Source organism: Bidens hawaiensis, unplaced genomic scaffold (genome assembly GCF_021521415.1).
Source record: "Bidens hawaiensis isolate Kalapana, Puna unplaced genomic scaffold, B.hawaiensis_p1.1 tig00054865_1, whole genome shotgun sequence".
Lineage (NCBI taxonomy): Eukaryota > Viridiplantae > Streptophyta > Magnoliopsida > Asterales > Asteraceae > Bidens > Bidens hawaiensis.
The window spans coordinates 1-22,177 of record NW_027499882.1 but is presented as its reverse complement, the minus strand read 5'-3'; the positions used below and the strand labels follow the sequence as shown (position 1 = coordinate 22,177).

The 22,177-nt window shown below is 33.4% G+C and overlaps 2 protein-coding genes and 1 pseudogene across 3 annotated transcripts; 2 read left to right on the top strand and 1 right to left on the bottom strand.

Annotated features, from left to right (window-relative positions):
* Window positions 1-6,237: 6,237 nt before the first annotated feature.
* Window positions 6,238-7,444, top strand: LOC143600754 (large ribosomal subunit protein P1w-like). Its single transcript, XM_077078348.1, has 4 exons — window positions 6,238-6,260; window positions 6,367-6,439; window positions 6,964-7,176; window positions 7,262-7,444. The coding sequence occupies exons 2-4, from the start codon at window positions 6,371-6,373 to the stop codon at window positions 7,313-7,315; spliced, it is 336 nt and encodes a 111-aa protein (XP_076934463.1). The 5' UTR covers window positions 6,238-6,260; window positions 6,367-6,370; the 3' UTR covers window positions 7,316-7,444.
* A 1,384-nt stretch (window positions 7,445-8,828) lies between these two features.
* On the top strand, window positions 8,829-11,492 carry LOC143600752 (uncharacterized). 2 transcript variants are annotated; one of them, XR_013147531.1, is made up of 4 exons: window positions 8,829-8,959; window positions 9,990-10,072; window positions 10,322-10,418; window positions 11,345-11,492. XR_013147531.1 is itself a non-coding variant. In XM_077078347.1 (3 exons), exons 1-3 carry the CDS (start codon window positions 8,881-8,883, stop codon window positions 10,352-10,354), a joined length of 195 nt encoding a protein of 64 aa, XP_076934462.1. In that variant the 5' UTR covers window positions 8,829-8,880; the 3' UTR covers window positions 10,355-10,493. The 2 variants fall into 2 exon arrangements, 1 of the variants encoding a protein (XP_076934462.1); XM_077078347.1 differs by lacking the exon at window positions 11,345-11,492 and having other exon boundaries at window positions 10,322-10,493.
* On the bottom strand, window positions 11,201-12,733 carry LOC143600751 (phospholipase A(1) DAD1, chloroplastic pseudogene; annotated as a pseudogene).
* Window positions 12,734-22,177: the final 9,444 nt, after the last annotated feature.

The following is a 22,177-nucleotide window of genomic DNA, read 5'->3' as shown; positions in this document are numbered from 1 at the left end:
CGCATGGGCACGGGTGAAGGGCGTAATGTGGCGCTTTGATGGCGCACTTTGCACTTCGCATCGCCGCTTTAGAGCCGCCTTTGTATTTTTGGATGGTGAGACGAAATCAAAGATATGGCAAGTTACCAAAAGATCAGGGACTAAAAATGAACAAAATTAAAGTTTTACATCTTCGCGATACGTTAAGAATGTGAGTTGCATCTTCGCGATACGCGAAGATGCAGGACACGCGGCAGACCGTAGTGACACGTGGCAAGCCTACACAGCAACTCAGCGAAGCTAGTGCAGCTTCGCGATACGCGAAGTTGCAAGAAAATTTATATAAATAGATCGGCCATGGGGGTGTTCCTCATTCATCCAACACACTCCAAATCACATATACAACCTCGATAAACGTGCCATAACCCGATATGTAAAAATCCCGCCAAGTTTTACCTCGAAATGCGTGCCATAACCCTACCTAAATACTCTATGACTTACCTTCAAGTAGAAGTGTAGTCCAAGTAAAGCATAGGCATTTCGTTTAAATAAGCCATTCAAGGTAGGGGTTATGCCCGATTATTATATTATAAGTGGCTTAGACCCTAGTCAGGGATTAGCCCGTACCTTGATTTTATAAAAGTGAAAATAGATTTCATAAAGTCGAGATTATAGATAAAATAATATTTCTTTATTATATATAAAGATTTTTACAAATATTTCTTATAAGAAAAGAAATTTGAAATATACGTTTCTTCAAGAAGAAGAAACAAAGGTTATAAATGGTTAACAAAAGTAAGGACTAGAGGTCCTTATATTTTATAAAGAGATAAAATATCAAGGTAAAGGTTATGCAATCGGACTAAAGGTTTGAAGCTAGATCGTTGATCTAGTACTTATAAAACGTTATTCTCGTATTATAGGTTCGAGGTAACAAGACGAATCGGTGAGAAACACCAAACAAGAAGAGAAGGTGAATACGTCCAACTTTTTATAAAACAAGTCTTGAATATTTGCATGAGATTATATCCCTAAAACTTTATAAACAAAAGTAATGCTGGCCCTCAGGCTATTGTATACGTTTGTTTGGATCCTTACATATGTGAGTAGACGGTGGGCACACCGCACCACACTTGTTAATGCCTCCGCCACGTTGGGCCGAACCTAAGTAATGTCCGAGAGAGGATTATCTCGTGTATATTGATAGTTGCTAAGACCTCGATGCTGCGGTATCGCTGAGAGGTTTCAAGTAAAATTGGATGTTTATAATAGTAAATTTGACTTGGTTGTTTCCTAAGCCACGATGGGCCGGGTCATAAGATACCCGATGGGATAACCTAGTAACTTAAATGTTTTGTGTCAGCATGTTCACCAGCATGTGTTGCTGACGTATTTTTATAACTGTTTTACAGGTAATGGAGAATAGGTGTTTGGAGACAAGGAATAGCCGTTAGACGATTTGATGGCTCAATGAATATTTGATTATTAAAATAATGTAAATCTTGGTTTTAAATTTCCAAACACTTTTGTATAAATCAAACGGGTGTTTTAAAATCCCTTCTTATGAATATAATAATATTTTATTAAGTCTTCCGCTTTGAAACCTTAAACTCTGATATATTTACAAAACAGGTACCAACGTTGGGTCACACGCCTAGGCCCTGAGCCGGGGTGTGACAAAGAGGGTAGCAGAAACAAGTCGTGATTCAGGCCAGATCAGTGAGCTTGTTAACCCAGAGTTGTTGATCGAAGAACAAAGAAGGAGGTTAAGGAACGAGTAGGTGTTAATCAAAGGGTGTAAAACAGTAGATGAAAGGAAGCAAGGTGTTCACAGGTATTACTTTCAAGCAGTGTTTTAATTGATTATTAAACCTTGGTAGTGAAGTGAATTGCAAGAATGACTACACCAAAGGATCAAGCAGTGGCCGTTGTCAAGGATAACAACACCGTGTCTCTTCAATGTCCGATGTTGTCATCCACGAATTACACGGTATAAGCCATGAGGATGCGGGTCATTTTCAATGTTCATGGGGTGTGGGATATGACTGAACTGGGAATAAATCTGGATGCCAAGAAAAACTGTCACACCCCGAGCAATGAAGGCGGAAATGTCGAGGCGCGACATGATTGTTCATTGCACAACGACACTATAAAGTGACAATATTTAAACAACTCATTTAAATCCATATAATCATAAATAACACAACAATTGTTGATATGAAATGCCAAATAGATAGATAAACAAATAACTTGTTCTTTAATTTTCTAATAGCCTAAAGCCAAGATGATAAGTTTCTTCAAGTAATCCAATCAAGCTAACATCAAACCTGTAACATTGCATAAAATAGAGTTTGTCAACACAAAAGTTGGTGAGCAATTTTCATAGTTTTGGACAATAAGTATATAGTATGAAATCCACAACTAGTATATGAAAACAATATATAATAGCAACAATTTAGATAATAAAACCGTCAATAAGAATACATTGACGACAACTAAGAATACATTGACGACACCTTTCTATATGGGGGTACCATATATACTCGAAATTAACGTATGATCATACTTTGATGAGGCTACCCGCCTTAGCATTCAAGAATTTGCACATAATCATACAAAACATATAACACCAAATCAAGCATTTATTTAAGTAAACATATACAATAAGTGTTGTGGTTTAAGACTCAAGTATAAATCATTTGAATTTGAATAAGTATGCAATGCCACCCCCAAAATGAAAGATGGAAAATGGGGGATGAAAAAGTACTCACATTAACAAGTAACTTGAAAGATAGTGTCGTGAATAATCGGAGAGATCGGTTTAACGAGCAAGACCTATATTAAATGGGTCTTGTGTTAGTCGGTAGTCTTGGAAGGGTTTAAAATAAAATACATGACAAATAAAGTAAATAAATAAAGTTTAGGGTTTAAAATGTAAATATTTGAGAAATTAAAGAAACGAGTTTTGTAAAAAATAAGTTTACTCGAAACCGGGTCTCGGTATTCTATTCATTAGTTTTTTTTTGCTCAACCTATGTTAAGTAATAATGTGGGTTAAAATGCAATATTGCAAAACCCTTGGTTATAAGAATACCAAAACGAGGTTTAAACGAGTGTTCGGGTTTGTTGGTTCGAGACTTGATAATTGACCAAGCTCAAAGTTAACTTCCCAAAATAATAAATGTTATGAGATAACTCAATAAAATCAAAATAGACTTAACCAAGTATGTAGTTCTATTGTGAAGAACCTTAACGTTCGTTAAGCGAGTATACGACTTTATCGGTCCAAACTTGTTATAAGATCAAGTTGGTTACCGACGTGCCAAGTATGTTTAGAAATTAACTAAAATTGTTTTAAAATATAATTTTGAAGAAAATATGAGTTTTGGTGGCTAAAAACACACTTGTGTGTCTTAAGCGAGTGAACTTGGTTTAGTTCGGTTTTTGGTTCGGTCCTTGACTCGGGATAAGACCGAGGATGGTTACCACATACCCAATTACCATGGAAATTGTAAAATAACTTATAAATAATAATAATCAAGTTTATGAGATAACTCAAAGTTAACTTCTCAAAATAATAAATGTTATGAGATAACTCAATAAAATCAAAATAGACTTAACCAAGTATGTAGTTCTATTGTGAAGAACCTTAACGTTCGTTAAGCGAGTATACGACTTTATCGGTCCAAACTTGTTATAAGATCAAGTTGGTTACCGACGTGCCAAGTATGTTTAGAAATTAACTAAAATTGTTTTAAAATATAATCTTGAAGAAAATATGAGTTTTGGTGGCTAAAAACACACTTGTGTGTCTTAAGCGAGTGAACTTGGTTTAGTTCGGTTTTTGGTTCGGTCCTTGACTCGGGATAAGACCGAGGATGGTTACCACATACCCAATTACCATGGAACTTGTAAAATAACTTATAAATAATAATACTCAAGTTTTACATTCAAAAAGTTAACAATAAAGCTTTTAAACGAAAGTTCGGTTTTTGGTTCGGTTCTCAACTCGGGATGAAACCGAGGCTAGTCACCACATACCCAATACCATGGAACTTGACAAATATGAACAATAAACTAAAATATGCCGAAGTTAAGCAAGTATAACAAGTTATATGGTTAGATTTGTTAAATATATAAACAAGGACTACAAAGTCCTCCATGTAACCTTGCCTTACTAGCCTGACATTTCAACCGGCCGAGACCGGAGAAATGAAAGATCGAAGGTAAACAAGGAGTGTATATTATATATATGTTGTATATGTTGTAACATCAAGCTTTAAGTATCGAGAAGTTAGTTAAAATGAAAGTTTAGATTAGTTTGACCTTGAGAGTCAAACTATGAAGAACAACCTTAGAATTCAAGAATTTGAAAGAGAAATAAGGAAATGAGCATTCACAAATGAAGAATATGGGTGTGTATATATAGGGTAAGTTGAATGGGTCTTTCATAAAGGGTGTTGCATGAAAATGGGTTGGTTATAGACCCAAGAAAACACAAACTACAGATGGGTCCTTCAAGTCTCCATTTTGGTAGTTTTTGTCCCTTGAGTTCGTTTTGAGCGTTTTTGGGGCATTTTAAGAATCGAAAAGGGTGTTTTTTTTGAGATCCGACAACTATAAAACAAATATGTAACATAAAATTCATCATTTTGATAATATCGAAAGGTTCGGGATACAAAACGAGTCGGGTTTACATTAAGAATACAAGTATAAAATAACCGGAATTGACAAATGTCACAAGAACAATCTTGCAATGGCTCTATTGTTCCAATCCATGCCCGAGGAACAAACATTGCAGATAGGAATCACAAAACCGCAAAGGAGATGTGGGATGTTCTCAAAACCCGTCATTTGGGTGCGGATCGGATCCGGGAGGCAAGACTTCAAACTCTAATGGCAGAGTTTGAAAATCTCAGGATGAAGGACCAAGGTGTTATCGACGACTTTGCTAACAAGTTGTCCAAGTATGCTTCTCGAGTCGCCTCACTTGGCTTAGTTATAGAAGAAACAAAATTGGTTAAGAAATTTCTTAACGATTGCCTAAACGTTTTATTCATATGGTGGCCTCTATAGAACATGTTGCAGACTTGAAGGAGATCGGTTGTGATGATGTTGTAGGTTGACTCAAGGCTTATGAAGAAAGAATCAAGGATGAGGAGACCCAAACCAATCAAAATCAACTTTTGCTTGCAGGTACAGATGAAAAAGCAAAAGAAAAAGAGCATATGTGCGAGCATTGTGGTTATGGAAACTCGAACCGTGACAACTATGGGCGTGGCTAAGGTGGAGGTCAGGGTTCCAGTAGAGGTCAAAGAGATGGTCGAGTACAAAGGGAAAAGAGCCACGTGAAGTGCTACAAGTGTAATGAGTTCGGGCATTACATATCGGAGTGTCCGAAGTGGGAGAAAAAGGAGGAGCTAAACTTGAACAAGCACAAGGATGATGAATCGGCGTTGTTCTAAACAAGTGGTGCGAGCAAATGATTACGGGTAATTGTTGGTTAGTCGTTTATTTATGAGTCATCAGTTAGGGTTTTATTTAGTGTGCATGGAATAAGCAAAAGCTTCAAGGGTTCAAGTTGAGTTTGCGAAGGAATCTTGAAGACTATGCATTTATTTAATATTATGTCTTATTTTATTGTTTATTAGCTAGTTAGAATTGGTATTCTAGTTGACCGGATTTCAAGGATGTAAACGTTGGTAGAAATGTAACGTTAGAAGAATGGGCCAGTAGTTGTACCGGTTCCTTAGGAGAGTTCAGTTTTTTTTCTTTGTTTGTTACTTTTCACGTGTCTTTTGTAAAGGCTATAAATAGCCTTGGATTTATCAATAAAAGTATTGAGTTTAGAGTCTTTCCCTTCCACTTCAACGTATTTAGTTTACTTCTTTCTTATTCACACAGATCATACAACAAACTTTGTTTCTTTGTGTTTGCTTTTTGTTTCTATCTTGGCCTGATATCTAACACTGTTGACCAAACGGGTTCGGTTTATATACCGGTTTGGTTTGGGTTTAAAACCGGTTTTGTACACCTCTATTAGCAAGTGCTAAAAAACCCAAATCTATATTCCAAAAGCTTGGACAAGCCCACTTACCCAACTGGCTTGGTTGAATCATAAACTTTGGCCCATTTTGAAATCCCTTCAAAAAGTAAAATGCTTAAAGCCCAGTCCAGTCATCAATATTACCCTAGGGTTTTTTCATCAATAAACACTACACACTACAAGGCGGCAGAGTTGTTTCTCTCAGTCACAAAAATCTTGATCTTCTTTCGTTCAGGTACATTTGCTCTTCACATGTGTTTTATAATTAGTTTGTTTAAAACATATGATTTATGTTTTTTGTTACTGTTTTTTATTTAAGGATTTGTTATTGCTTGACAGAGAAGCATGTCGATCGGAGAGCTTGCTTCCACTTATGCTACTTTGATTCTCACTGATGATGGCATTACTGTCACTGTTAGTAATTCATTTCTTATGTTTTCATGTTGTTGATGAAATATTTAAATTAGGAAGCATGATTTGGATATTTATATAATTGTTGTTTGCAACTTGTTTCAACATAATATTATGTGTTTAGGGTAACAAATGAAGATTGTAGAGAGCCCTTGAGAACATTATTTTCTAATAGTTAAATCTTTTCTTAAATTTTCAAGTGAAAACAGTATTTCAAATGCCAAAAAGTGAAGCGGCTGTTTTTGTGACCATGATGGATAAACAAATTATGGTCAGGAAAGCATTGGCTATAATTTGATGTTTATAATGTTGTTTTCATTCGAAAGGATGGAATAGATTAATTGATTAGGAAATGAGTGTTGTATTTGGCTCTAATCAATCTTCATTAGTCATCATAAACTACATTTTTTCTTGTTTTGGAACCAGTGGCAAATATGGTACTTGTTTATTTGTCATATTGAAGGCGTTAATTTTGTGTTGAAACTAATTACGAACTAATTTTTTGTTTGCTTTTGTGTATTTTTCAGGCTGACAAGATCGCTACCATTTTGAAAGCAGCCAATGTTGAGTGTGAATCCTACTGGCCAAGTTTGTTTGCCAAACTTGCGGAGAAGAAAAACATCGGTGACCTTATCGCAAACGTTGGAGCTGGAGGGGGTGGTGGCGGTGCACCAGTTGCGGCTGCTCCTGCTGCTGGTGGAGGTGCAGCTGCCTTCGCTCCTCCTCCGGAAGAGAAGAAGGTGACGTTTATATTTTGTTTATATATATTTTTGGTTTTGATTAATTTGGGTTGCCTAACGGGTTTTTTGTTTTCTGTTTATACAGGAAGAGCCCAAGGAAGAGAGTGACGATGATATGGGGTTCGGCTTATTTGATTAGACGGCTTTTATTTGTGTGTTTTAGTTTAAACAGCGTATCGTTTGCAAGCCTTTGGGTACTTGATCTTTGATCTGCTACCTATTTGTTTTATGTTGTTTAGAAGTCTATTACATGGTATTGTTAAAAACATTTTTGCTCCATCTTTTTTTCTATATTGTCTTGAGTTCAGCTCTTTAATATTAAACATGGATTATGTCAACATTTTTTAGGTCTAAATCACATTTTCTTCTTGACTTTTTTCTAGTCACTTAGATCAACATTATGAACAATTATTTCACAAGATTGTTTAAAACACTTTAATCACATTCAAGTTTAGTGTTAAGTGTGTTACCTTCTTAGAAGTAACATGACATCTAGCAAAAGCGTTTGCCTCACCTGTAATTTAACGTTTGTACTTGATAAGTTGATTCGACTTTGTTTAAAGAATGCCTCTACGAACAGTGATGTCATTCTAAAAATTAGATGATGTGAGTTTAAAGTAAATCCCACATCCGGCTTTAACAGAGAAAATGCTGGGTTTATAAAAAATGTCATCATCAATTTTTATCAACGTGTTCAAGCGATTTTGACTACTTTTTGTTGTGGATGAAGGAACTTTGCTGGAAACAATTTAGTTGGTTTACCTTGTTTAAAGTCTCCTACTGAGTAATCAAAAGCATGCCACAAGCTCATTTCGAGCAAAACAAACAAATATTTGCCTGTAAAAACTCAAAGTGATAACTAGTTGCACTCTTCTTATGGGATGCCATATTAGACTGAATGTTTGTCACCAAAAAAGGTCCTTTTTTTTATGGAGTAATGTTGGACAAGACGTTAGAACTGGTTGAACAAATGAATAATAGAAGCCATTCGTTTGGTTTGCTTCGATAAATAATTGAATATTACATAAACGATTAACTGAATTCATCTTTTATGTATGAAGTATTTAAATATATTGTATGCCACTTTATAAGTTTTGGGTTCCGGTTTTCCAGCTCAATTCGGTTTTACTAATCGGGCTAGTAATTTTCAGGCCAAAGAAATTTGATGCATGACATTTTGAAATTTGGCCTTAATATTTTTGGAAATAAAAAAAAGTAATAACCAATAGAATATTGTACGCTTTGGGCAAGAATACTAAAAACTAATAAAAAATACTCACATTTAAAATAATTTAATTTCATCCAAATCAATAAAACATAACCGATTAATGTTAAAAATAAAACAACTATCCAAGTTTATAAAACATAAACAATTCAACAAAAGAGTAATTAAACAAATTGGTTTTTTCACAAAATACAAAACTGATATTTCGGCATTTACTAAAACTTAAAACCGAACCGCTGAATTCTAATTCCGTTTGTCTTTATTAGTTTTCTCGGTTTTATGTTGGTCTTTTTGGTTTCGTCAACTGGCATCCATCCGCTTTCTAAGGACATAATTGATAAATGGACCCGGGTTGGGTATTTGGATCGCTTTATGCATTCAAACCCGACTCGAACCAACCGGGTACCCGCCAACAATAACTACCCCTGCCACATTACAACAGAACAGGGAGATCGAGAAATTGAGAGAAAGAAATAAAAATGGCGGTGATGGAGAAGCTTAAAATATTTGTAGTTAAAGAGCCAATTGTTGCTGCTTCATGTCTCATCGGTGGCGTTGGTACATTCGCATTTCATTTTCCCCCTTTTATTATTATATTAACCCTAATTTTATCAATTGGATGCAATTCGTTCAATAATATTATTACGATCTATGATTATCATTAATCTGTGTTTCATCATCCTGTTGTCATTATATGTTATCGGTTCAGGTGTACATAATTGAAAGCTTTTATTGATTATTAGTATGATAGTATCCTCTCGCCCAAAATTTATGATAGGGTTAGAACCGTAAAGAGATGAAGAAGATTTGACTCAAATTCTGAATACCCTCCGGTAGTCGATTCATTCATTATATAAACAAGACTTACAAACTTGACCCCCATAAATAAAAACAATCCATATTACACCCCTATAGAATGCAAAGTATTTAAACCCGAAATAAACTAAAACGACACGTATCAATTTAATTTCACATTTATGTCTAATCTAGACCCAAAGTGTCAGGATCGTGGTGCCCGAACCAAGATATGTTGCTGGCCCGCATTAGACAAGCCCGTTAAGGATGGCCAATGCTGCCAGCCACTTGTTGTAACCACGAACCTGGGTCGTGTCGGGTTGATCATGTGGATTGAATTAGATGAAACAGCGGAAAAAGTACTTTCGATACATTTTGATCAGAAAAATACAAATTACGTTGCATGGAAAAAAGAAATTTACTAAAAATATATATATAGATGAATAAATGACGAGAGACATAATGTGTAAAAGGCATTTTAACTTAAAAAGATATGAAGTTTTATATTACGTGGAGATGACTTAGGGACCGGGCTTTAGGGCCTGCACACCGGTCTTAACCTGTTTTAGAACCGGGCCTTACCCGTGATCAGTCTTGTAGCAGGGCTTTCAACTTGAATTATCAAACTGATTTATCGATCTTAGAAAGTGTGACTTATCTTGGGAGTTTGATCTACTTTGATTCTATTTTCTTGATAACAATCAAGTTTTTTTTTTTTTTTTTTTTTTTTTGCAAATAAATACTGTTTTTTTAAATGTATTTTAATTCACCTACTTGTTATTGTTACTTTTAGGCCTCTTTCTTCCTGCTGTGGTGAAACCTATGCTGGACTCATTTGAACCATCCAAGCAAGCTCGCAAACCTGTGTTAAACGACGTGAGTATTACATATTGGTTGTACACACACACATATAGACGTTCAATACAGAACCAATTTGAGAATTGCATATTGGTTGTACACGTATATATATACATATAATACACATGAATACATATGTAGTGATACAAGCACACATAGACACATGTAAACTTGTGTTTGTTTATCATTGCATGAAACATGAAACTGACAAATGAATTGCATAATTTGAGTTTTTATTTTAACTGATAATCGACTAAAACAATGCAGGTGGTTGCAGGTATGACTGGTAAAAATCAGTGATAATATAAAGGGGAGATTTCCATCCTCAAGTCTTCAAAAATAAACAAGAGCACTATTGTTTAAGGTAGACATTAGCTGTTCTTTTTCATATTTGTTTTGTCCTTCTCATGTTCATATCATTATGAGTTAATAAAATCTTAATTCTGTAAACATTATTTTTTTTATATATTTTTTCCGGTTAAACTTCAAATACCATCTTTCCCTGCTTCAGTTTTATGTAAGCCACCTGCGTTCAAGCTTAGTTCATATACTATAGTTTGAGTTTGAGTCAGAGTCAAACTAGAGTTTTGTCGCTTCACTGTATAAGTTAACTTTTTAGTAAAGATGCAGTTAAATAATTTTAAACTTAAATAAGGGTATTCTTATTTCTTAGGATCATTTTTTGTTTACGATTTAATTGATTTATTGGTAGTTTGCATTGTATGTTTCTATTTAACTACAGTTTTAGCAATAACAAAAATATAAAAATGTCAAAAAATCAAAATTTGTTTGATTTGGTGTCATTTGTGCTTCAAAGACCTGCAGCGTTTGTTTTGAAAAAAAAAACTCATCAAAACTTATTTATCAAATTAGTAATTTCATTGCAAAAGAAACATGGATTATTTGATACATTTTTAAAATCATACATATAACAACGTTAATTTGGACAGTTTTATTTAGTTGATACCGAGTAGCGTGATGCTCTCGTCTCGCACCTGCATGTGCTTTATGCAAGTGAGGCTTAAAACATGTCAAACAAGATGAATGTAAATTGTTCAAAATGTGTGTTGGACACCATTTAATTGATGTCACAAAAAAAAATGAAACCTAAACATGAGACTAAATAATATAATATATTCAGGGGTAATGTTGTATATATCTAACTACCTTTTCTCTTAAAAAAAAAAGAAGTAATTTAAAAAATTATTGTGTGAAGGGAACAGTAGTGGCTTTTTCAAGCATCATTCCTGCACTAGTTGGGCAAGTTGAGCTCACAAAACCATTTACCAGATGCAGGTATGTTTTTAGATCATGACACGTGGCCAAATTCATACTGTTTAACTTTAACGAGGCTCGACTGCTGAGTTGTAACTCGTGGCCTATGTTAGCATACGCCCATTGGTTGTCTCTAACGTGTTTCTGCATCCATCGACCTTTCTTTTCTTGTGCCACGTCATTATTATCTTCCACAAAAAAACCTGGTACTTTTGTAACTAGGTCATCCGAATTCACTATTCGTAGAATCTTCGTTCCTTGTCGTTCTAGATTCTGTCTGAAACTCTTGTTTCCAACCCGAGGGCCACCGAACGAGATAACAGAGAGATGTAAATCGTGTTTGATGGTGGTTTTGAGGTCGTAGGCAGCTAAAATTGCTAGTGAAGCTCCTAACGAGTGGCCGGTGATGGTTAAACTTATTGGCTCATTGTTATATTTCTGAACTAGTCTTGAAATCTCGTCTCGTAGTGATTGTTGTAAGCTTGGACATACTGATGTGCTAGAAGTGTACAGGCTTAAAAAGCCGGTTTCCACCATTGAGCCGTCATCATTGGCATTGCCAAACGGGCAACTTGTCAAAGTAGCTCTTAGATTCTCGAGCCACTCTGTACAAGTTGTGGTCCCACGCAATGAAATGACTATGTCTCGTCTACCGAGCCTCGATATCTCCTTTTCATCTTCACAGACTGCCACATAGCCAATCCAACTGGATCGCACTCCCATTTGACCAGTCCAACGTGGCATTGGAATTGATGACGTGGCATGTAAATTTTTGGTCACACAGTACCCGCTTCCATAAACACCAGCCCCTTCCAACATCGAGTTGCGTGCGTACCGACATGTGGCGTAACTTGGTGATGATAGATCGGAATCGAAGCATTGGTATGCCGCCTCAACAAAACTCCCGTACCGCATGATCTCACTGCGTAAACCGTCATCAAGTGGGTCCAACAGGCCTTCCCAGTCTTGGGACCCATGGTACTCCTTCCATCTATTACGGAGCGGATTCAATAGCCTTGTATGACAACCTTCTCTAGAATCATTAACCAATCTTTCCCATTTAGCGGGAGCTTGAGTATAACCACCGTCTTCATGGGAATGGTGCAATGCGATTGACACAATGGCTCTAGCGGTCGGTTAACCATCGGTGTGAATGGTTGAACCGGGTTGATACCAAGTTTCATGATTCTAGGTTGCAAAGTTAAAACTTAGATTTGAAGTGGTTTTGTGAGTGCAGTGTGTAGGGAGATATATAGTGGTGAAGTGTGTCATTAAAACTAACAATTTTGGGCTGCCCTTCTGTTATTTCTTTAATAAATTATGGATGTTTCTCCCTTTCCATAACAAGATGTGAAATCCATATGTCCAAAATAATTTATGACATGGGTCATGTAAGTAGGTAAATGGGACATAAACTCTTGTGCACACCAACTATTCTAATTAATCACATTTTCTTAAGTATAAGCATTGACATAATTTTATATTCTACTTGTAAGGTCCCTTTTTGTACACAAAACTCTAACAAGATTAAAATTGGAATTACAACTGAATTACATGTAACTGATTTGGTGTTATCGGACTATTTTTAGATCAGCAGAGTTGTAGACCAAATAAAAAGTTATTAAAAAAAAAACTTTGATACAGGTTAGGAGGTGTAGACTATAGAGTACACACTCGTTTAATGGGCACTACCCTGGCATGGTACCTTCCTTGTGGAGCCCACGGGGTAATGCCTATGGCTGGCTTCGTGTATGGATGATGAGGAATAATCTTTTAAAGTTACTAGACTTAACCAAAAAATTGCTAGTGATCAGTAGCAACTTGGTTACTAAAGGCCGGTAACTACTGAAGGTCGACCAAGACTAAAGGTCGGTAGCATATTTGATTAGCAATAGCAACTTAGTTCAGTGGTAGCAGATAAATTTAGTAGCAACCAGGATGCGGTAGCATCTTATAATTCGTTAGGATCTTAGAATTTCAATAGCTACTGAGTTTGCTACTAGATGAATATCATGATAGCGATATAACTGCATAGGATACAGTAAATTGTTGTAATTGTTTATAAAACCTCACGGCGTTTCGTCCTGATCAGTTTGTTGGTTCAGAAATCATTTATTTGGGCTAATTTCAATACATTGAGTTAACAACTCAAATTTCACTAGAAAGAAATATTGCTTGGTTTTTGAAAATTAAAAATTATTTTGTATCTTATTCAATTATTTGATGTCATTCGAACGAATTGCTTCAATATAAAGGTGAATTCCTCACACAGTTCTTTTGATATCCTAGCTATACAAAATCTACCATTTTTAGGATCTATAATATATATAACTAGATTTTATCCCCCCCGTATTACGGGGGTTGTTTTACATTTTCGTTTTCAATATTTATATATGTATATTTTGATTTTAATTTTATTTATTGTAAGAAAGTTAATAATTAATATACTTGAGGTTTGATAATAAAATTGTTTCACAAATAGATGATATGTTATAATCCGGTTTAAAAGCTATCTGGGTTTGGTGATACTCATTACCCGTTTATTTTCTTTATTATAAAATTATTTCTTAATTATAAATAATATCTTTTTTTTTAAATAAAATAGGATATTAATTTTTAGTATATCCCTGTTTTATAGGATTTTCATATCTATTTTATCAGATTAATTTTTAATATAATGAGATGCTATAACCCGTTTAAGAGCTATCTGGGTTTGGTGAGACCTTTACCTGTGAATTCAGGTCAAATGCGTGAGAAGCCTTCAGTTACAAATAAAGCAAATTTTGGCTTGAGAGAATGGTTGTTTTACATTTTTCCTTTTTTAATATTTATTTTTGGGATTTTAATTTTCTTTATTGTAAAAAAGTTAATAATATACTTAGTGTTTGATGATGAAAGAGTTTCATAAATAAATAATATGTTATAACCCGTTTAAAAACTATCTGAATTTGGTGACCCATGACCCGCTTGTGTTTTTTAATATAAAATCGTTTATTAATTATAAATAATATCTTTTTCTTTTTAAATTGGATATTAAATTTTAGTATATCCCTATTTTATGGGATTTTCACATCAAATAATTGGTAAGATTATTTTTTTTTAATTTAATGAGATGCTACAACCCGTTTAAGAGCTATCTGGTTTTGGTAAGACCCATACCCATAAGTTTGGGTTAAATCAATGAGAGGCTTCAATTTAAAAATTATTCAATCTGGTGGCTTCCATAAAAGGGGGAGCGACCACACCGCGACACATAGGATTTTAGGGTCTTTGTTTATATATATATATATATATAAACAAAGACCCTAAAATCCTACGTGTTGCGGTGTGGTCGCTCCCTCCTTTTATGAAAGCCACCAGATTGTTTGATTTTTTAAATGGAGTTCTCTCATTGATTTAACCCAAATTCATGGGTATGGGTCTTACCAAAACCAGATAGCTCTTTAACGGATTATAACATTTCATTAAATTAAAAATTAATCTTACCAATTATTTGATATGAAAATCCTAATAAAATAGGGATATACTAAAATTTAATATTCAATTTAAAAAGAAAATGATATTATTTATAATTAATAAACAATTTTATAGTAAAAAAAACATGAGCGGGTCATGGGTCACCAAATCCAAATAGGTTTTAAACGGGTTATAACATATCATTTATTTACGAAACTCTTTTATCATCAAACCTTAAGTATATTATTAACTTTCTTATAATAAAGAAAATTTAAATCCAAAAAATAAATATTAAAAAAACGAAAAATGTAAAACAACCATTTTCTTAAGCCATCAGAACTTTCTTACAATAAATAAAACTAAAATCCAAATATACATATGTAAATATTAAAAACAAATAAAGTAAAATAAGCCCCGTAATACGAGGGATAAAATCTAGTTTATTTTATAATTTAAAAAAGAAAGACTTGGCAAAACTCAAAAGAATTCCTAATCCTAGGAAAGGATTTGGAAATAAAATTCATACGGATTCTTTTAAAAAGTTTGCCTACCAAACACATCAATTTTTTTTTTAATTTATTACAATTCTTTTTAAATAATTTATTTTAAGAGGAAAAAAGACAATCAAAATTTGTGACTGAATGTGATATTCTTAGGTCCTGCTAGGGACACCAACTTTTTGCTAGAACACCCACCAATACGTCCCGTATAAGGTTTTTCTAGAAAAAACCACCAAATTTGTCTTATTATGTTTTTTGTCTTATTATCAGAAGGGACGTATAGCCCTATACGCCGCCTCTGATATTTTTTTTTTAATTTATTATTTGTTATTATTATTGTTACTATTATTATTATTTATTATTATTATTATTATTACTGTTATAATTCCGATGAGGGTGCTGTAATATCTCGGATTTTTCGTATTTGTATTCATTAAATCGATTCAGGATCGTACCAGCTCGCTTGTCAGTTCCATGTAGAAGTGATCTTTCTCACAAAATTAATTTAGTAAAGTTTTAAGTAAATGTTTTTTATATATAATATTAATTTCATTTTTACTCTTATTTTTTGTTTTATTTTTGTTTCAACTTTAATATTATGTATAATATTAAATCGATTCCCGACTTCCGACTCGTTGTTCAGATTCTGGTCAGTACCAGCTCGCTTAAACGTTTAATTTAACATAACCGGAGTTCTAAACATCCGTTTGGATCGTTTCCGGAGCATTAATTTCGTTTTTACTTATATTATCATATCTGAAACTTTAAGATATGATAATATCTTAGAACCTGAAATGTCATTTCCAACGACATTTTAGAACCTGAAACTTTAAGTTATGATAATATAAGTAAAAACGAACTTAATGCCGTCAGAATCGATCCAAACGGATGTTTAGAACCCTGGTTATGTTAATAACAACAATAAATAATAATAATAATAATAATAATAATAATAATAATAATAATAATAATAATAATAAATTAAAAAATATATATCAGAGGCGGCGTATAGGTCTATACGCCCCTTCTGATAATAAGACAAAAAAACATAATAAGACAAATTTGGTGGTTTTTCTAGAAAAACCAACCAATACGCCCCGTATAAATCTATACATGACGTATTGATGGGTGTTTTAGCAAAAGTGAGGGTGTCTCTAGAAAACCCCTATTCTTAACACAAATTTCTAATGAAGTTTATTTGTGCATACTTATCTACGCTATGTTTTTTTTTCAACTTTGTTAATTTCTTAAAGTTAATTTCAATAAGAGTAAAATATTATTTTCGTTCTTGTAGTTTACATCTCATAGCCCAAAATGGATATTTTAGATGAACGAGGCCCCCACGTTTTGTTACGCTTTTGGCCCATGAGACTATAAGTAGTAACTTTTTTTTGGGTGCTATTATGCGTTTTTTTATTATTTTTTATTTTACAGATTTGAAAAAAAAATATTAATTAACTAACCAACTCATTTGCTTTGTTTTTTAATGAATACTTTTGTATATTTTCATTTAATTTATTTATTTTCGTATGTGTGAAAAAGTTGTATATTTTCTCACTTTTAATTTATTTAATTTATTGATCTCTTAAAAAATTATTAATTAATTAAGCAACCTTTTTTTATATAAAATACTTTTAACACATTTTATAACTTATCTGTTTTTTTTGTTTGATTAAGTTATTTACTTTTATCATTTTACAATTGCTATAATCTTTTATACTTTTTTTTAAATATTAGAGAGTTATTCAAAGTTTAAAGTTTATTTGATAATCATATCCTTAATCTTGAGGCCTTGTTATCGATCGAGCAAGCGTTCACCGGATGCTCGTCAGTTTTATTTTTGATTGTTCAAATAACTTATATACTTTTTTTAGATTATTATTATTATTATTTGTTTGTTTGAACACCCTCATTTTCTTAATGAATGCTTACGAACAAGAAAACCTTGTTCGCTAATTTAGGAAAAAAATAAAGTTAAATTAATTTAAAAAGTGGAAAAAGTATATCTTTATAAAACAAATAAGTTTCTTAACTAATTTAACTCGGGGGGTTGTTTGGCAATTTCATACTAAGCTATTAAAAGGCTTGCGAATTAAGAGGCAGTCTCTGAAAGCTTACCACTAAGATGCTTTATGAACCATTAATATGTGTGTTTTAAATAAACCAAATATACTCTTTCTCTAACATGCATCCTTTTAATAAAATCATTAAGACACTATCAAACAACTTCTACTTAATTATTTACTTATTTGAACATCTAAATCATATATGTGGTTATAGACTTATGGAAAAAGTTAAAATACAAAGGGAGACAAAAATGAGAAGGGTAAGAAGGATTTGTGGTTACACAAAAAACCCTTAAAAAATTACAAAAAATTAATAAAAAAATCATAACTGAAAATATAAATAAAAAAAAAAAAAAAAAAAAACAAAAATGTTTCCCTCATCATTCTCGTTCTAAAAAAAACCCAAAAATACACAATGCAGAGACAAAAGAATAATGACGAAATGAACAAAGGACACGGTTATAACTAAAAAAAGACACAATAAATCGCAAAATATAACACAATGCCGAACAAAATATAACACAGTGTTAACTAATATAACACAATATCAAGAAAAAAAGACACAATGTTAAGGAAAAAAGACACAATCAATGACGAAAATAAACACAAAACACAATGATAAACAAAAAGACACAATGGTCTTTTTCACTCGACATTGGGTCTTTTTCGAGTTTTTTTTCTAGAACGAGAAAGACGGTGGAAACATTTTTGTGTTTTTACTTTTTTTGTTTTTTTATTAAATTTTGAGTTATGATTTTTTATTAATTTATTTTAATTTTTAAAGGTTTTTTTTGTGTGGCTATAAATCCTTCTCATCCTTCTCATTTTTGTCTTATTTTGTAGAATAACTTGACCCTACACTTATAGCTAATTAATGCTCTAAAATTTGCCTTTCTAAAAAAAATCCTAACTAATCTTTCCGTCTATCAAAATAATGTGTGTCTAATGCATTGTATAAACAAATGTTGTTGGAAAATATTACTCCAATCAAACCTTGTGTGTCTAATGCATTGTATAAACATATATTCTTGGAAAATATTACTCAATTTACTCTCGAATAATTGCAAGAAGACTAATCAATAGACACATGAACATAATGTGGTTTGCTCGATTTAGGTAATCATGTTATGTCCACGACCAAAAATATTTATTGATTTCAGTTATAGCACAATGTTTAGAACTAGATAGAAGTACTTATATGATAGTCAATTTAGGGTTTGACTATTAAATGCTTGCTCATGGGCAAACTAACTTCCACTCAACTTGTGAATGCCTATCTATTTTCTTTTAACAACATATCCTAGTTTAAAAGTAGATCAAATTTATCGTGCCCGATTCAGTTCTCTCAAAGGCCCCCCCCCCCCAAATGCCCGATTCTTTGTATAGTAAGTGTTTTGTAAAGGTTTGTGAAACGAAAAATATCATCTTCCAAATAGACTTTGCTTGTATTTTCAAAATAAAGCTTAATAGTTGGAATAAACGAATAGACTTGTTGTAGCATAAAAATGAAGCACTTGAAAATGTTATAAATGAAACTATCGTCTCGAAAAGATAAATCATTCATGTACATGACTGTTGTAGTATGTATTTTTGTTTATATATTTATTGAAGTTTGTGTTTACATATTTTAATGTTTTTTTCTCGGCTTCTTCTAAATCTGCCACTGTCCTTTGCTAAACCACAAGACTTTACCATGTATAACTATACGATTTCTCTTTTATAAAAGTTTATATATAATTAAAGATGTTCTATTCACATTATTTAAATGTTTTAAACTAACAATTATAGCAAGGATCTAGCCAAATAATGTGTTTTGTTCATAGATATGTCTATGATGCTCTTGAGTCACTTCCTTGATTATAGATATTGAACTCTGTATTTATATCATGTTATTAAGTTTAACTATTATAGATATTAAGTTTTAAACTTAATGTTCATATCGCTTTATATATTAGACATTAATTTAGACTATGACATAAACTACCTAGCCGGTGTAAGTTATGACATGAAAATTTTAAAAACTTAACTATAAATGAAAAGATTAAAGGAGGTAAACCTGTATGATCAATCCGAATGCAACCCCTTTAGGTAAATGTGATTGTGAATTTGACTTGAAACCGTTAGACTAAACCAAACCCATGAATCTTATATTTAGATTGGTGTTGTATTACCAAACCTATGAGCTTTCAGTACGTTATGGTTCACTTTCAATATAGCCATGGAAATGTGGTAGTGTCATAAAGTAAAAAGGAGGAGACTAGAAGTACTTGAGCAACTTTTTCCAAGAAACAAAATGCCTAAAAGGCAAAGACACGGTAAATGACAAAATGAATAAACAAACGAAAATATATCTATGTTATATAGTCATATGCATATGAAAATATGATCCCACCATGCTATATTGCTTGTTTATATTCATATTATTTAAACTCTTCAAGGTTTGTTTCATTCACTCTATAAGAATTTGCAAACATGTATGACCCAATCTATTTATATTTCTGTTTTTGATATATTTTTATTATTTTTAAATGCACTCGTACGTAATATGCTTTTCTGTTACCACAAGCCCAAAACTTTAATGACCCAAAGCCCAATAATTTAATAACCTGAAACCAAAACTTTTGTCGTATGTGAAGCCCTACAATACATCACAACATTAATAGTCTACTGTGCTTGTTTGCATTACATTTTTCTTATAGAAAAACGTTGGGAAATAAAACCGGAAATAATCACTATAGTGCGAGTTAATACTTAATACATCGTCAAAACTAAACCGGAACAAACATCTAGTGACGTCTTATTTCGAGTCTTCCTACATATATCAACGCCCATTTTTTCAGTCAAACATGCAATACATTTAAGGCGTGTTATAATTTCAAGGTTGTATTAGTCAACATCAGTCGCTTGAATACAAAGATAGAAATATTTCTAGACATTCATCAACTTAACATAAGGTGAAGATGTTTGGCCATTAAAAACATTTTCAACGTAAATTGTTGTCAACGTCTACTTACTTAGAAGTATATGATCAAAACTCTTAACATATATAAACAATGTAAACTTACATCTAAAATTCCAACTACACAAAAATAACGTGATACTAAAGGTTTAGGTTCGTAGTTATGCACTAATGATCTTTATTTAGTTATGACTTTTCTGACTATAACACCAGTCCAAATGATGCATCCTAGAATACACAACACTCCTCGTTTTCATTAAATGAGAAATTGAATTGTAAGGCCCCGAACCCGGTAGCCCTACTTTAGCGTCGGATTTACTCATAAACACAGTTCTTACAATCAGAGTTCATTAAAACTTTTCGCGGAATATAAAACATCAATCATTTGTTACGAAACATTAAATCTTTTCTTTGATACCATAACACAAAACTTATTTTTAAAACATCTTTTCTTCCTTCTTCAGATGCCAGCCGTTCAATCCATACCATGTGCCATCCTCATGCTAACTCTATAATCAGCTCACCTGCGTGCATACTAAAAGTCAGCTACGCTGAGTGAGTTCTAGTTAATCGAACGCCATACAATCCATACACATACATACGTATCCGAAGATACATATCCATACTTCACTAGTTACCCTTCTGTTCTACATACATACGTGCTACCATACATACATATCTACAATCACTAATCTCAGTCTACCGAGAGTACGTTCATAGTCCGCCGTCTATACCTGTACTCAAGGTCGTGAACACGTACAAGGTTCGCAGTCCTTACCTATGTTCACCATTTATGGTACGCATAAGGTCCGCGGTCCTTCCCTATACCATAGTACATCCACAACACGTACAAGGTTCACAGTCCTTCCCTATGCTACAAAATCAGCACGTATAAGGTTCACAGTCCTTTCCTATGCTGAAACACATCCACAACACGTACAAGGTTCGCAGTCCTTCCCTATGTTGCAACCTAATTCATAGCACGTACGAGGTCCGCAGTCCTCCCCTATGCTACAAATACAGCACGTATAAGGTTCACAGTCCTTTCCTATGCTGAAACACATCCACAACACGTACAAGGTTCGCAGTCCTTCCCTATGTTGCAACCTAATTCATAGCACGTACGAGGTTCGCAGTCCTCCCCTATGCTACAAATACAGCACGTATAAGGTTCACAGTCCTTTCCTATGCTGACGCCTATCTACATTACGTATAAGGTCCGCAGTCCTTATCTACGTTTACACATATCATCTACTTCACGTATAAGGCTCGCAGTCCTTAACTACGCCATCACCAGCCGAGTCTATGTCCGACAGAAGCTAGAAGGATTTGCCATCCTAACTTACTATGTCGAACGTAGAACTCACATGCCATTCGTGTACCTATTTTCACATACTTCTCATATACAATAATTACATTATAACATAAGAACACTCTAGGCGTTCTTTACATCATTCATTTAACAACCATACCCCTTGTCGACACGTGCAATATCCGAAGATCGTTCGCAGCCCCGACAAGTATTCATTTGAAATATTCATACATCTTCGATATATAATATTCGTACCTTTATTTTTAACCTGACAGTACGCGCAATATCCGAAGATCGTTCGCGTACCGACAAGCAATCATTCATATCTATCACACATATCACATATGGCATACACTTATCACTTAGGATAAATGTATTAACAACACATCGAGTATGCACACAGCCCCGAAAACATAACAAGGAAATGGGGCTAGAAACTCACCTGAACTCTGCTTCTTCCTCTGATAGTTGTAAATCCTTTCTTTAACTGAGCTCGGCTGACTGTATAAGTTACACGTATCAATACTCGCCTGATCTAATCTGGTGGCCTAGTAT